The 16,017-nt window shown below is 37.7% G+C and overlaps 2 protein-coding genes across 3 annotated transcripts; one reads left to right on the forward strand and one right to left on the reverse strand.

The window, feature by feature from the left end:
• Window positions 1–1,315: 1,315 nt before the first annotated feature.
• EVX2 (even-skipped homeobox 2) lies at window positions 1,316–5,356 on the reverse strand. Of its 2 annotated transcripts, none has more exons than XM_088468547.1 (3): window positions 4,933–5,356; window positions 3,316–3,557; window positions 1,316–1,930 (listed from the first exon to the last, which is right to left on the reverse strand). In XM_088468547.1, exons 1-3 carry the CDS (start codon window positions 5,354–5,356, stop codon window positions 1,316–1,318), a joined length of 1,281 nt encoding a protein of 426 aa, XP_088324673.1. The 2 variants fall into 2 exon arrangements, with proteins under 2 accessions (XP_088324673.1, XP_088324681.1); XM_088468555.1 differs by having other exon boundaries at window positions 3,316–3,565; window positions 4,932–5,356.
• A 6,410-nt stretch (window positions 5,357–11,766) lies between these two features.
• HOXD13 (homeobox D13) lies at window positions 11,767–14,227 on the forward strand. Its single transcript, XM_088468567.1, has 2 exons — window positions 11,767–12,473; window positions 12,912–14,227. Exons 1-2 carry the CDS (start codon window positions 11,825–11,827, stop codon window positions 13,160–13,162), a joined length of 900 nt encoding a protein of 299 aa, XP_088324693.1. The 5' UTR covers window positions 11,767–11,824; the 3' UTR covers window positions 13,163–14,227.
• Window positions 14,228–16,017: the final 1,790 nt, after the last annotated feature.

The raw sequence follows: 16,017 nt of genomic DNA on the forward strand, positions 1-16,017 counted from the left end.
GATACACTCAGATATATAAATAGATTCGCTTTGGGCCTTAACATGCAACTGCAAGTTCCTTCCAACCGCTCCAGCCCTTGAGAAGATCTCATTATGTGAGGAGTGAAGTGGCTCTGCGGGGAGCATTATGGAAATATGTAGCTTTGATTTAATGAGGCTGTTCACACTAGTGGAATATCAACTTTAAGGAGAGAAGTCTGCCCAGGGTGTCCGAGCATCCAAAATGAAAATTGCCAATTTTGATTATAGGAACTGGGCTTTCTTCAGCGAAATCACTTCAGGTAACAGATATATAACATAGATCGTATGCACCAAGAACAATGTTTTATGTACCAAGCCTCATATCTGTCTCTCCTAATGACTTCCCTTAGCGGGTTGTTAGTACTTGACAGCAGGTCTCTATGCGGGGAACTTTCCTCCAATTCTACATTCAAAGGAGGTCCATCAGAGAACATGATTGGCAATTTTCGTCATAATCTACACATTATTAGCATCAGAATTGACACGGCAATAACACTGCTAGTTTGTGATGTGCTTTTCAAAGTTCAGGGAACTCCCTGCAGGAACCGGGGCTTGAGAAAGCAAATTGGTGCTGCCCAATGGTAACCAAGCGAGGCAGATGCGCGAATATACCTCGTGTTACTGTGGGATATAATTAATCATGGTACCTAGGCAAAACTTGGAAACAAAAAAAAAATCATATGCCCCACTTTAATGCTGTGATGCATGCCCTAGCTCAAGATTCAAGTATTTTCCAGATACAAAGAAATGAATCAAAGTAATATAAAGTTTGATAGACCGAGCGGCCAGCCTACAAAAATAAGGCCATAAGTAAATAAAACACCAGTATGTGACCACATAATGAGATAAAAAAATAAAAATAATAAAAACAAATATAAAACATTTAAACTAAAATTAAACACGAAAGTTCGAAAATTCTAATTTGATTTTTTTTTCAGCAGACTCAAAGAAAACATCATTCGGAAACCATCATTTCCAAAAAATAATCCTATAGGTATATGTGTAAACTCGTCGTATTATATTAGCATGATGTGCTCAGTACCAGTTTCTGTTTAGGTCAGGTCCCTTTTCATTGTACAGACAGTAGCTGGATGTGTAATTACGGATGTGGACATAACTTGTGTACTTGGGAGCAGAGAGGGGTTTTTTTTATTTTATTTGTTTGTTTTTCTGTTAATTAAAAATAAAATAACAATAAAATCGCCCTTGTTTGTTGGTGATGGCTGACATACGACCAGTCCTCTCTGCAAAGATCAGTGCAGGCCTTGGGGGGGTGAGGGGGACTGGGGCACAGTTATCTAGTCAAAGGGCTCTCCTCCCTCTGCTCAGGCACCGGGGTGACCGAGGTCTTGCTGAGCACAGCCGCGGAGTAGGGGAGGAAGCTGCTCTCTGGCCTCTGGGAGGCCGCGGTGCAATGGAAATCCGAGCCCCTGCTAGCCGAACCCAGGGCCGACGCCGTCTGGCTACTGTGACAACTGAGGCAGGAGCAGGGAGCGGATCCTTGAGCAGAGGCCGCGGCGGCGGCTGCTGCTGCAGCGGCGGCGGCGGTGCTATTGATCCCGGCGGGGGACTGGTAGAGGCCCGGGTGCCTGAAGCTGCAAAGTAGTTCCGGCCTGGAGTAGGGGTGCGAGAGGGCGCGGAAGGTGTCCAGGGGCCGGATGGAGGTGGCGAAGGGCGAGGCGGCGGCAGCCGCCCCGGATGCCGCTGCGGCCGCCGCCGCCGCTGCTGCGGTCACCCCGACGTGGGGGTAGTAGTGCAGAGGCACGTGGGAGTGGAAGGGGTAAGGAAGGCTGCCGGTGGCCGCAGCGTGCGTCATCATGTAGGTGTAGAAGCTGGGGTCCGCGGGATGGGGCCAGGACATGGCCAAGCGCTGCCTCTTGTCCTTCATCCGGCGGTTCTGGAACCACACCTAGTGCAAATGGGGGGTGGGGGGGGGGAGAAGGAGACATGATTACACTTTTCCCCTGATCATAGATAGACAAGCTCTTGACAACAGGTCTATAATGCATAGCATGTGAGAGAGAGGGAGGATGGTGGTCTGCTAATATCCTATTTCACCTATCACACTAGCAAAGGTAACTGGTCAAAGATGGTTTTGTGGGTGTATAAAAAAAACTACTGTTACTATGGATGGCTGTCAGTCATTCTTGGGATTGAACATTGAAGTCGTCCCTAAAGACTGTATGGCCTTCTGAAATAGGAGACTGATGGAAGTCTCCTCAGCATGCTGTGGGCACTAGCACAATACCCTTGTAGTTTACAGGACACGTTGCTATATAAAACTTTTACATGTTGCCACCAGTCGCTTTTCAAGCAAACGAAGCTCACTAGGTTTTTCTTACAAAACGTTAATTTTTAACAGTCTAGTTCCACAGCTCATCTTGCCATATTTTCCATGTAGTCCCACACTTATGGAAATGGGAAAAAAAAACAGGTGTAGCAGAACAGGCTTAGTTGATGGTTGAAAATGTGCAGTAAAAGGTATATTGCTTGTGACATCATATAGTGAAGAATTATTGGTGCAATTCTGCAGTCTAATTAGTGTTCATCACTTCTGTGAAGTGGTCGAAAAATGATTGGAGAATTTCACATTTATAAGTAGAAAGTCATTAGTTTATTTATATAAATCCAGATTTAAAAAAAAACGCTGATCGTTTTAACTATTGAATTATAGCAAATTCTGCAATCGATTATTTTTATATGTGAGTCACTAAATTGTCAGTTACATGGACAGCGCTTATTAATATAAATGACAACAAAACAATCATATATCAGGAAGATTAACATTGTAAAGTATCTTTTACTGAGGAGTAACAGTAATAAGAGCGCACCGTTCTGACATATATAACTATCATTTTTTACATTTTATCCTTGAAACTGCCTTGTCGGGCAACCATATAATTTTAATCTGCTAGCCATGATATTGTATAATGTCTCACAGCACATTACAGGTTTATTGGCACACGTAGTAATACACATGTAATTACACTGTACAGTCGCTCACACATTTCCAAATATTTTTGAATACAGAAACTGGAACTAATGTCCGACTGTGCCCATTACATTATATAATTCCATAAATTACGGTGTACTCCGTGTGTTGGATGTATTTCTGCTTTTTTATTTTTACATTATTTTTTTAGAACCTTTTAGATATAGTACTACAATGAATTAATCTATAAAATCCTAAAAGCGTTGTACAAATGACCATGGGGCTGCTTATTGTTCAGATGTAGAATGTATCATTGGAATGCTAATATGAAACAGAGTGTAAGGTGGTCCCATGTCTCTTACCTTGATGGTTGTCTCTGGGAGGTTGAGGGCAGCTGCAAGCTCACATCTCCGAGGCCGTGACACATAATTCTCTCGGTAGAACTCTTTCTCCAACCTGCCTATTTGCTCTCGAGTGAATGCTGTCCTGTATCGACGCACCTGGTCAGCAGCTGAGCTGGAGCTCCCCACGGGATTATTGCTATTGAGGCTGCCTAATCCAGAATTTGCAGAGGAGCTGGTGGTACTGGCCACTGAGCCACTGTCTGCAGCCACACAAGCAGGAAAAATACTTTGTCAGTCATATAGATAAATAAAACCTTGTCAAACACATGATACAGCTCCACTAACCTATGTGTTGTGGGAGTTTAATAATTGCCTTTCAAGTTTCTTGCAAAAATGTAAAAATAATGGAAAAGAATAAGATGCACAAATAAGGGGCTAGATGTACATACAACTGCAGAACATTTACTGTATAACATATTTACTGATGATAAAAATAACAATAACAACTAGCCACCACTTTATATTTGATTTGGAGATCTTTGTGTTAATGTGAAACATTTGGATGAAATGTTTTCTGTGGGGTTCTTTATAGTTCATACATACACCATAAGATTGTATTCCATATTTGGTTAACCCTAATTGTACTTTCATACAAAACCCTCATCATTAAATAAAACAGTTGCATGTGGATATAACACGCATTTTGTTTACTTATGTGTTCTGAACCTAAAATGTCACTTCTGATAAATATACATAAAAAAATCAATATGATGGTAGATTTATATTTATAATCGTTATGTGGAAAATGCTTATACGAAGTAAAACAGGGCTGTATAAAGATTTGTCGATTCAGGTAACAGCTATGATAGCGTCATAATACAGACGCATAAGGTAACTTCATTGTACCTAATACATTTTCAGTGTATTTTAAATTATGTAGTAACACAGACAGCACTGTTCCTATTACGTTATGAGTGCTATTGAATTTAATAGGAGAAAACAAAGTAATTGATACCTTTTAGCCTTATCATCCGTGTATTTACTATACTAATGTCCTATAAAAAAATATAGTCTTGCTTGAAATTATTATATTATATCAATATTTCAGCCTGATGTTAATACTTTTGTTTGTTTGTTAGATCAACAAACATGGAAGTTGTGCCACTGAAGCATAGATCATGATAAAAGCACATCAGCCCTTTTTACATTTTGTATCCCAGGTATTAATGCCTAAATGACTTGTGCAAAGAAAAATAAAAACAAAAACATCGTCTTATGGGCTTTCTCCTTTTATGTTTCAGTTGTATAAATTTTGTTTTACCTATATCTGTAGTAGTAAAAGTATGAAAATTGTGACTGCACCAAATGAATGTGTATTTATTTTTTTAAATACATATTTTTTTCTTCAATTGGTGCTCACGTATCTCACATAAACAATGCTAATTTGCATGCAATCTATAAATATGATTGTATTTTGGCACCATGTGGAAATGCTTAGGCGCTGTGCTTCATACACACTGATGTTGCTTGTCAGGAAATTATAACATGTGCTGTCATCTTTTTACATGTATCTATAAGAATATAAACAAAACAATCGCCAGTCTGATTTCGCAGGAGAGTGCGGATAAAAGGTACCTTTGTTGATGCTGTCCTTCAGCTGGCTGCCACTCAGGCTATTCGGGGAGCGCAAGGATGAACACCCCACCTCAACATCACTGCTCATATCTGCTTCCGAAACAACTTCCGAATACTGGCTTATCTTCTTCCCTCTGTCACACCCGGAGATGTCTGAAGCGTTGTTACTTTCACTGATGGGATGATGGATGCTGAACAAATTGTCTATTTCAAATCTGCCTTTGCTCGGTAGGTCCCCTATAGATCCATGCATGGAGGAAGAAGTTAGTCTGGGACTCAAGCGGGCAGCATGATGTGCATTTTCCAAGGCCTCTAACACTGCATTCCCAGCTGAGTCGGATAAATTGGAAAGCCTTTTGCCTGTGGTTGGGCTGTGCAGACCTCTTTCCATGAGAATCATCTCTTTTCTTATCCTTTCCATCATCTCAGCTTTGTGAAGAGGAGTAAAAAAAAAAAAAAAAAAAAAAAAAAAGTCAAAGCAGAAAGACTGGTGCTGTAGTAATGATGATCTGCCTGCAGCAGGGGCCAATTCACATTTAGCCTGGCACTGTCTCTAAATACTATCTTCTGTTTTTTAGCGTGGCGTAAAAATTGTGGGATGCCAAAGCGATGGAATGACTGGTCAAAATGACCCATACATCCTTCCCAGCCAGAAATGTCATTCATCAAAAACTAGGGCTCGTCATTAAGGTATGAATGACGCTGTTGAATAATCATTTATTGTAACAGTTTTATAAGCAAATAAATACAGGCTCCTGTCACTTGGCAGTGAAGGCGGGTTCTGAGCAGACAAATATATCCAGGTAGAGAGAGAGACAAGGAATGAACTGTTACGCTCCTGATCAGATCTTGCTTCAATTGCTGTGGGGTTTGGCCTCTGGGGTGAAATTGACAGTCTGATTAATAAAACGAGCTAAGCAACATTTCCCGTTCATTTAGGGGCATCATTATGCTGATTTTTGTTTCGTTGGCTTTTAGGTCCTAATGATGTTGGCTTTTCCCTTTTCTTTTTCTTTTTTTTTTTTGTGTTGTTTTCTTCTTCTCGATGGGTAAATCAGCATTATTGCAAAAGAAAAAAAAAGTGTACTTTCATCCTTAATAAAAGAAAACTGACTAAATAAAAACATGTATCTGCATTTTATTTCTACCTAATATGTGTGTTGCATTACTTTTCCAATGAAGTGGCACAATACTGCTATTATGGTTTCTCCTATCTTTCTGGATGGCTTTTTATGTCATTTTCAACAAAAGTGCCCACTGCCCTCTTTATACTTACAGTAAGTAGAGCCACATCAGCCTGTCTTTGTTATACAACACAATCATAAACACATATTCTGGTCAATATTTTTCGCGAATTGTTGCCAATAATTGCAGTGATTTTTTTTTTCCTTTACGTGCTACAGAAATAGTCTTTCAGGCAAATGAATGCATAGTCTATAGCTCTCTCACTGTGGTTCTAATAGGTAACGAAGGGGTCTTGTTACATAACACAATGGACATTACATTTGATGTGAAGATTAGCACAGACATAATGATGGTTTGGCTGAAGTCTTACGAATTGCTTATCAATAGATGTCATCAATATTCCGTCTCCTGCAAATTGAGATTTTCTTTCAGTTTACAGCGTGATTATGCCAACTTTTGCAGACGTATGTGTTAAATATTGTCGGGTTTTCTTATGCTATAGTATAGAACAGACATCAGAAAACAGAGTGATGCTTCTTAATGCCTTTGATGACAGCAGTTAAAGTGAAAATGCATGGCTATTCCCAGAATATACAGCCGTCAGTCGTTCGAGATGCTGGAGAACTGAGATGATTGTTGTTGAAGTGGCCACTTGAGTCATATTTAATTTCCAGTGTCTGATGACTAAAAAGGAAGACACCAACTATCTTATCGCTGTCGTTTGGCGCCCCCATCAGTTTGTTTTTAAGTACTGCTGTGTCAGAAAAAGTGAGGACATAAACTGTTATCTAAGATAAACTAGTTTCAGTTGAGAACGCGTTTCCTTTTGAAGTTAAATCACACATATATCTCACAACAAACTTGACATTGAATTACAGTCCAGTTGTACAGAATACATTTTAATAAAAATAAAAAGTATACTGTATGTCTGACAAGATGACAGACCGTTTATCAAGTTGGAGAATAAAGGTACATCTGACTCTCGGTCAGGTTTAGACAGCATGAGGATTGCCAGCTGTTGGGGAAGGTTCAGCATGACAATCAGAGGCAATGTTTTCTGCGGATACCACAAGTTGCTTACACCATTTTATTTAGTTAATAATATAATTAAAATAAATCTGGTGCTGTACTCACAGCAACTAATTAAATAACAACTCTCTCGTAGGACAAATGAAAACCTACAGCTGATTGTTTCCTATGACCCCCTGTAGATCATTCCTTTTTAAATCAGTCATTGTAACTGTCTTTCAGACATCTATTTGCTGATGATTACTTTTCAGTATTTATTATCACTTTTTGATAGTAAAACTAATTGTGTTATAACACAACAGTTTATTGCTGTTATGTGAAAGTTTGAATTGTACAGATTACTTATATATCTCATCCCCTGTCAGAACATCAGACTCATGATATCATTCACTGCATTAGTACTTTGCAAGTGGCCTTTGTTCTCTTCACATAATAGCGTCCTGCTGAGACCACCAACACTCCAATTAAACGTGTACGTGTGTATGTATGTATATATGGATGCCGGTATGTATGTGCGTGTATGTGTATATATATATATATATATACACAAATGTGACCTTTCATTCAAATATAATATGGTATTATTGTATATGGTAATAAAAGAACTATCTCTTATCTATCTATCTATTTCCTATCTATCTATCCTAAATATCTCTATCTCTCTCGTATCTCTCTCTCTCTCTCTCTCTCTCTCTCTCTCTTTTCCCTCTCTCTCTCTCTATCTATCTCTATCCATCTCTCTCTCTCTCTCTCTCTCTCTCTCTCTCTCTCTCTCTCTCTCTCTCTCTCTCTCTCTCTCTCTCTCCCTCTCCCTCTCCCTCTCCCTCCCTCCCTCTACACGGAGCTCACCTAATACCATTTACAATAATACCATATTGATACCATATTATATTTTAATGTAGGGTCACATTTGAAAACTATTATTGTGGAATGGGCATAATGTCGCCTAAGTGCAACTTTGCAATGGATTTTTTTCTAAGCAGATCCTTATCTTATCTCATATGGAATTAGAAGTTCTGGTTTATTACAAAACCATGCAAACGTTCATGATAAAAGGTCTGGCAGTAATGTGGTATGCAACTCTAATACTTCAAGATATTTAAACAAAAGAGGCACATTTACTTTCTCAGGTGACTTCCAGAGATCTATACTAAATATTTGTTCTATGGCAAACTACAGGTGTTTGAAGGTGTAGTTGTAAAAGCCCACTTTTATGGCAGATAATAAATCCTCAAAACAACATCCCATGATGCTCCAGAACAAAATACCTGTTTACTTGGAATAAGCAACCCTTCTTTGCATGTTCACTTAGTTTACATACACTGTTGTCGGCGCATAAAGAATTCATTTGTGTAATAACAAATGACTGTTAAAGTGTAATTTTGTCCTTTACTGTAGAAGCTTTGAGTCGAGTCTGCGTAGAGTCTTGTTTACATTGCTGAAACCACTGGAATAAATGCTTACAAAAACTAAGGCGGTTTGAATAGTGGGTAATTCCCCATATGAATAAACTGCAATTAAAGCACTTAAAATAATCTGTTAACATTGCTAATCATGTTAATTATATACTTTCGTTTCCACCGTATATGTTGACCAAATATGTATTTGTGGCAATATACTGCATGTATACCTTTTGTGTTTGCAAAATGTACTTGAAAACAGAGACATCTAGTGGTGGTTGTTTGCATTGCATGCTTTCATCCATATTATGAAAACAAACAACACTTTTCTTGCTTTATAACCCGCACTTAATGCATGAATAAATAATTAAATCTTTATATGTTACAGTACGTGTTAGTGAAGTCGGCTGAAGTTTATCTTTCGTCGTTTTTAAAAAGCTGAAAATATGTAACTAATTAAAGAAAAATGTCACAAATACTGTTTTGTCTTACAAAAAAAAAAATTGTTACAATGAAGCAAAGTGCGTCGCAAGAAAAAGTGACCTAGGATATAGAATTATCTATCTATGTTGTTGTCGTACCCTTATAAACCCATTGCCTGGAATTTCAAATACAAATTTTGACTTTAAAACAATCTATAGAATGAAATGTAGCGTTGCATGTATCTATTCAAGAAAGCTTGGCGAGAGATACAATTGTGAAATATAAAGTACCAACCAAACAGCTCCTAACTGTCATTTTTCAATCACAGCCTGTTAAGTGACAATTAGGAGCATAATGGTTCCTATTTTATCTTTCACAATTTTATCTCTCTCCAAGCTTTCATGAATACCCCACTCAAGTGCTCTGATACAGTTTGTCACGAGTTACCACCTGATAATGCATTGTTGTTATGTAACATATAACGCTAATCAGTTGCAGAAAAAGAGCATACTATTAGATATGGCACATACGTGCTATCCATGTCAACTGTATCAAATTGACTATATTTAATGAAAAACAAGTACTTTCAAAAGAACTGGATAGCTCTAGATAAGTATGATAAAATAAAATACAAAATTACAGAACATCATTTATCAACTTAGTACATGTATAGTTAAATGATTTATTGCAGGTTTATAACCATGCTCACCGCATAGTTCTTTGCATTACATTTTATGTATGTGATAAATGCATTAGGGATACATGAAATTTTTCCCCCAACAATAATGTACCAGTCCTACTTTCAGAGTTATTAATATAAATATAACGTAAATACAGTGAATTATTAAATTGAGAAGCACAAATCTGTTGTTTGCAAGAAGCCTTTTCTCAGGCAACTGTAGTCTTTCATTTGTTTTATTTGTTACATAATGTGCAGAGATATTCTAGGTACCGAAAGCATATATAGGCATATAGCATATTTGGTTGGGGCTTCTACTGTAGAAAGTATTTATTTAAAAGAGTTTTTTTTTCCTCTCTCATAATTTATACAGAATATTGATAGAACGTCTAGCCTTCAGGAAAGAACCAATGTCCATTATCAGTAGCTGGTTTTATAAATTACACCATGTATGACAATAGGAACTGAGATTTTCTTTGTGGGGTTTTGTTTATATATATTTTTTTGTGTGTTTGTTTTCTTTTCTGGGTATTTACAAATTATTTTGAATGAACTAACAACAGTTACATAAGGAAGACACAGCACATAGCATTGAATTAGTAACTTTATGAATATCTCTTCTATAGTTACTTATAGCTACTGTCAGGTTTGTTTATGTGAATGTATTTTTTTATGTGCATGAATAGAAATTTACCAACATATATTGTTTATGTGTATGTCCTGGTCATCATTTTTCTGTTTCTACTTATATAGCTCCAAAAATATACTGGTAGGTTAATTGGCTCCCAGCAAATATTAACCCTAGTGTGTAAGTGTGTGAGCATGTGTTAGGGAATATAGATTGTAAGCTCCACTGGGGCAGGGACTGATGTGAATGGCCAAATATTCTCTGTAAAGCATTGCGGAATATGCGTGCGCTATATAAATAACTGGTAATAAATAAATAAATAATAAATAAATAAATAATATAGCTAAACAAATCAGACCTTTTTATCTTCCATATAATTATCAATTATTGGTTCACAAATTCCCCGGGGAGGGTCTCAGCTATTAGAACTTCTGATGTTTGTGTCTTTGCATTTTATTGCCAAAATATTACTATTAAAACAAAACACAAATCTAGGAACAGGATATTGCAGTGCCATGAGAGACAATCGATATTTTCACAGCAGGGCTTATTATTAAGGTACATGTATCTGCCCAGAGAAATGTAACAAGGCATCGCTGATTGGACGTAACTTCTCACTTAATAAATCTGATAGTCTCATTAAAGCTCTCATTCTGACAACGATGGAAGCAATAGACGTAGAAAGCCTTATGCACAGACTGACACATGCAGATATGTTTATTCACGTTTGTTTAATGTTGCAAAGAGTTGTGATGCGAAAGACAACTGCAACAATATGTCTGCTTAGTGTTCTATTTAACATTAACAGCAATATGGCCCTAGTTAACTGTCAAGGTTATCGCTCAGTTATATCTGAAGGCAGGGCATGTCGATTAGACGGGAATGCGGGCGTATTTCCTTAATAATGATGTTCACATTGGCATTGACTAACATAGACGGGTACTTGGGCTGTTTTTGTGCTCTGGAATATGCCTTGAAGGTTTATTTGGTAATGTTATTTAGTAATAGGTGTGTGGCTATGTTTATCATTTACATTTTGTGAGTTCATTTTTCACAAGTCGATTGTAAAGCTACATTCATTACGCAGTACATTTTTTTGTGAACAGATTGTTACTGTTTATTAGATTTTACATAAAAACTGTCAGAGAGCAGCCCAATAGGTGGGCAGCACCTGCTAGGTACATGATGAATCAATTCAGCTATTCACGATTAAGATGAATATCTAAAATGTAGGATCAGATTAAAAATTAAAAAAAAAGAAAGAAAATAGGGAAAATGAAAGGAGGAAAAGAATATAATATGGAAAACCCGAACCTCTTGCAGAGCAGTCAAGTGGGTTGATTGCTTGCTGAGTTTAATTCCGTTCTGTGACCACGTGGGGGAAACCGACCAATGTTCAGCCTCATGGTTACTGCAAACAGATATGTAAAATGACTCTCCCCCCCACCCCTCCCAATCTGAAGTTAGTTTTTATAAACGTACCACAATGATCTAACCTGCTCGGAGGGATAACAATTTCCACTATGCCCGCACTGGATTGAACGAGTGATGTGCAAAGCTCTGAGCAAACGCAACCAGTGGGAAATGGAAGGATTGAGAGGGGGAGAGGGGTCTTCCAGCAACCAGTGCAGGAATTTCCTCTCTTCTCCCGCTGTGTTTGGCACTCCCTCCAGCAGAACAGTGCCGGGATTAGCCTACCCTGGCCCCGAGAGGTCCGGTTCAACTCGATCGGATGCCACCAAAGAAGGACCGACGTGTCCAGCTTCAACTGGGCCGTCAGCCCCCTCTCTTGGATATGGTTACCACTTTGGGAACGGATATTACAGTTGCCGCATGTCTCACGGTGTGGGACTGCAGCAGAACCCACTTAAATCCCCCGGCCATGCCTCTATAGGCAGTTTTCCAGTAGAGAAATACATGGACGTGTCTAGTTTGGCTAGTACAAGTGTACCCAGCAGTGAGGTACCTACAAGGGCCAAGGAAGTCTCTTATTTTCAGGGCTACACTAACCCTTACCAACATGTCCCTGGATACCTAGACATGGTGTCATCCTTTGGCTCAGGGGATCCCAGACATGAGACCTACATCTCAATGGAAGGCTATCAGTCATGGACTCTCGCTAACGGCTGGAACAGTCCAATGTATTGCGCTAAGGACCAGGCTCAAGCTCCACACTTCTGGAAGTCGTCTTTTCCAGGTAGGAGTAGTGTGGTGTGTGACAGCCTGTGGGAAGCTTGTGTGCTGTGTGGACCCCTAGCATACTTAAGCAAACACACCTACTTCCACATTACAGGGGCCAGCAAAGCGTTCTGTACATTCATAGACATATCTCTGACCCCAGCCATTTCCACCTGACATGTTTGCAATATATGTTAAACATAAGCAGTTGAGCTATAAGAATGTATTACTGCGTGTATGCTTTGTGCTGTAAGAATAGGCAAGACTATGCAGACATACAACACATGTGTATAGCTGATAGAAATTCATCTTAAAAAATAAACAGCATTTTATAACTAATTACTAAGCAACTTGATAACAGCACCTCATGTGACGTTTTTACTGCTACAGATAGAGTTGGATTTTTTTGGTGGGGGGGTTTAAATCCACAATATAACTTGTATCTTACTCACTCTAGGAGACGTAGCGCTAAACCAGCCAGACATGTGTGTCTACAGACGTGGGAGAAAGAAGAGAGTGCCTTACACCAAGCTGCAACTGAAAGAACTAGAAAACGAATATGCCATTAACAAGTTCATTAACAAGGACAAGAGGCGAAGGATATCTGCAACGACCAACCTTTCTGAGAGACAGGTCACCATATGGTTTCAGAACAGGAGAGTAAAGGACAAAAAAATAGTAACTAAACTAAAGGACAACATTTCCTGATAATGTAAGAAGCACTTAAGAACTGTCAAAGGCAAACCCCAGAAACGATTACAATATCGGTGTAGTATGTCTGCGGAGTTCCAGGCACAAGGCTGCCGATGACCTCAAGATATTTTCTTTCAATAGGTTTCTATATTTTTATTGATGGGTCCAAAATCCCCGTTTTTGGTCTCTTACCGAAGCAACGATAATGGACAATGTGAAGTTGAGCCCCTGTGATATATATATTTTTTGTTCTAAATTATTGTATTGATCATAAATGTTATATATGCCATCAAGCTGTATTGTTCTGTCTCAGGAAACATTTAGTCGACAGTAATAGGCAATATATTATTATTTGTCCCCACCACCACAATTCAGAATATCACCCCTATTATCTTGGGGACCGTTAATACTTGCATGTTTTACATTGCTCTATATTTACTGCCTTTCATTTTTTTAATTACATAGATGTTTTGTTAGTTTTGTGCTTTATTTGTTTGTTTGTTTGTTTTTGGAGGGGGGAGTTGTTTTTTTAATTTTATTTTTTTATTTTTACACCAAGGACGTCATTTGGACAATTCTACGTTTTTTTCCCATCATCCATGTTGTCTAACCCAAAACATTATTACGATATGAGTTCAAGTACTTGTAATAGTCGATCGTAATTTGACAAACACAGTTAAGGCAATATTTAATGCACTCGGAACGATCAAAGAGACTGGTTGCTTGGGTATTTTGCTAATATTATTTTTGTATATATATCAATGTTTTGTAGATACATTTTACAATTTGCGTGTGATTGTGTAATGGCATAGGCTTTGATTTTAAATGAAAAACCATATATTTTTTATAAAAAAAAAACCTTGTCAGGAATAATATTTATTGTCTTAACTTTTTTCCTTTTAAAATTCTGCATTATGCAAATAGCGTTGTATTTAATCCATAGTTGAATTGAGACACTGACACTTGAAGGCTGTCTGACTTCACAATGTGGTTGATTAGAAGCTGTATGGACAATGTAAAACAATGAATGCCAAATGCTACCTTTCAGTAAAATAATTTAAAAAATTATATATTTTTGAAGATGCAGGTACTTTAAGTATACATTTCTAAAGGATTACTTTATAAGGCACTTGCATAATTTGATATATTTTGTATTTAGAAATGAATACATGAAACATTTGCTATTGTGGTCTTTAAATCATTTCTGCTTTAAATAAAAACCGTATATAAATTCTTGCTTTTCGTGTAATAGTGCCGTAGAATGCTGGATATTTTGTAGAAAATTAGATTTTATGTTATCACGAATTAGTTAGGTTGTTTTCAAATTTCTCCAACATTTATATAAAGGTATATGGGTTTATAGTAATGTTGTTTTAAAACAAGCTAGGTCGTTAGTGGTTCTTCGATTTTTAAGGAATTACAGCCTCTAGCTGCCAGGAAATGATGGGTTTCGTAGTTCCATATAACTGGTGAGTCACAGGTTTCCAATTTCTGTAATAGAGGGTCAAACCATAATAAAGAGTCAACATCAGCGTAACAATAAAGGGAAGGATATTTTTATTATTAAGTAACAAATGTATGCCACTTGGTATGAATCTGCAATATAGACATGAAAGGTCTATATGGTGTGTAGCTGACTATGCAGGACTTGACACTGGAAAGGACCTTGTTTCGGGAAACATGCAATGTGTCTGGGGCCAGGAGACAAGCTACTAGGAGGTATTTATCCCCGGGCTACACTTGTGCAGTAAACTTCACCAGATAATGAAAGAAAAAATACTGTTCTGTGCTTGGAGGCGGTTTTATTTTTCCCTTCTGTGCTTTGATAATTGCTAAGTTGAAGGATACCAGTGCACGTACTTTTAAATAGGTAGATCAGTTTTTTGTTTGTTTGTTTAGTTTTTGTATATTGTTCTATTTACTTAAAAAACTAAAGTTAGCAGTGTTACGCTTTCCAATAAAGCAATATTGGTTCCTTGAGTGCTGCCTATTTTATAACATTAAACAATCACTTGAGTTTAAAACTACTTTTCCAAGTGTTGCACATGTATCCGTGATCAGGGAAAAGCAATATACCATTGCTTCTGAAATGCCAGATGAGTTGTTAGCAATGGCCTTAATTATAGGCCAAGTTTACTGTCACACAATAAAGCGATCTGCAAAGCCTTCCAATGTTCAGTTTATGAGATAGAAACTTCATTTGTTTTTTATTAAATTTAACATTTTCATTTATTATATCTAATCATAGCCATGTATTTACCATACAGGCAAAATGGGCACATGCTAAGGGCGGCACTCTTCACGGGGCTCCGTGGAATATAATTTCCGTTCATTTTATTTACCGTGTGTTCCATATAATTTTTGTAATCATTGCCAAAATACATGTATTCCCATTAAAGATAACCGACTTGTCCTGGATAAAGAGACATAAGCAAATGGTCTACACAATTATTAATCTTTGATGTATCCACTCATAATGCCAATTATGCCTTTCCCACTTCCGAATCCTGAAACTACTAGCTGATAGATTTGGTAGTTTTTATCTCCATTCTGTACTCTATAATGAATAATGTGACTGAGATGCATTTCTGTGACGCTAATATTGGATTATATAGCAAATTGCCTTAGAACTGTATACTGTAGCTTTAGTTGACTGTAGTTCTACTTTACAATTGTGTATGCTGTAGTTAATATTTCAGTTGGATATATTGTCCATATATTAAAGACCAGTTCATAACTGAATGCAAGGAAGTTGTAGTTCACGATTGTATATACTGGGGTTCTAGTTCACAATTGTATATACCAAGGGTCCCCAAACTCGGTCCTCGAGGCACCCTAACAGTCCAGATTTTAAGGAAATCCATGATTGT

This window comes from Taudactylus pleione, unplaced genomic scaffold (assembly GCF_031769625.1).
Source record: "Taudactylus pleione unplaced genomic scaffold, aTauple2 ptg000004l, whole genome shotgun sequence".
Taxonomy (NCBI): Eukaryota; Metazoa; Chordata; class Amphibia; order Anura; family Myobatrachidae; genus Taudactylus; species Taudactylus pleione.

Bases quoted from the DNA above. Each gene is read 5' to 3' on its own strand.
- HOXD13 (XM_088468567.1), top strand. From the start codon at position 11,825: ATGTGCAAAGCTCTGAGCAAACGCAACCAGTGGGAAATGGAAGGATTG. The intron at 12,474-12,911 runs GTAGGAGTAGTG...TACTCACTCTAG, and splicing joins CTGGAAGTCGTCTTTTCCAG to GAGACGTAGCGCTAAACCAG.
- EVX2 (XM_088468555.1), bottom strand. From the start codon at position 5,356: ATGATGGAAAGGATAAGAAAAGAGATGATTCTCATGGAAAGAGGTCTG. The intron at 3,566-4,931 runs TACCTTTTATCC...TCCTGCTTGTGT, and splicing joins AAGGACAGCATCAACAAAGG to GGCTGCAGACAGTGGCTCAG. The intron at 1,931-3,315 runs GTAAGAGACATG...CATTTGCACTAG, and splicing joins TCCCAGAGACAACCATCAAG to GTGTGGTTCCAGAACCGCCG.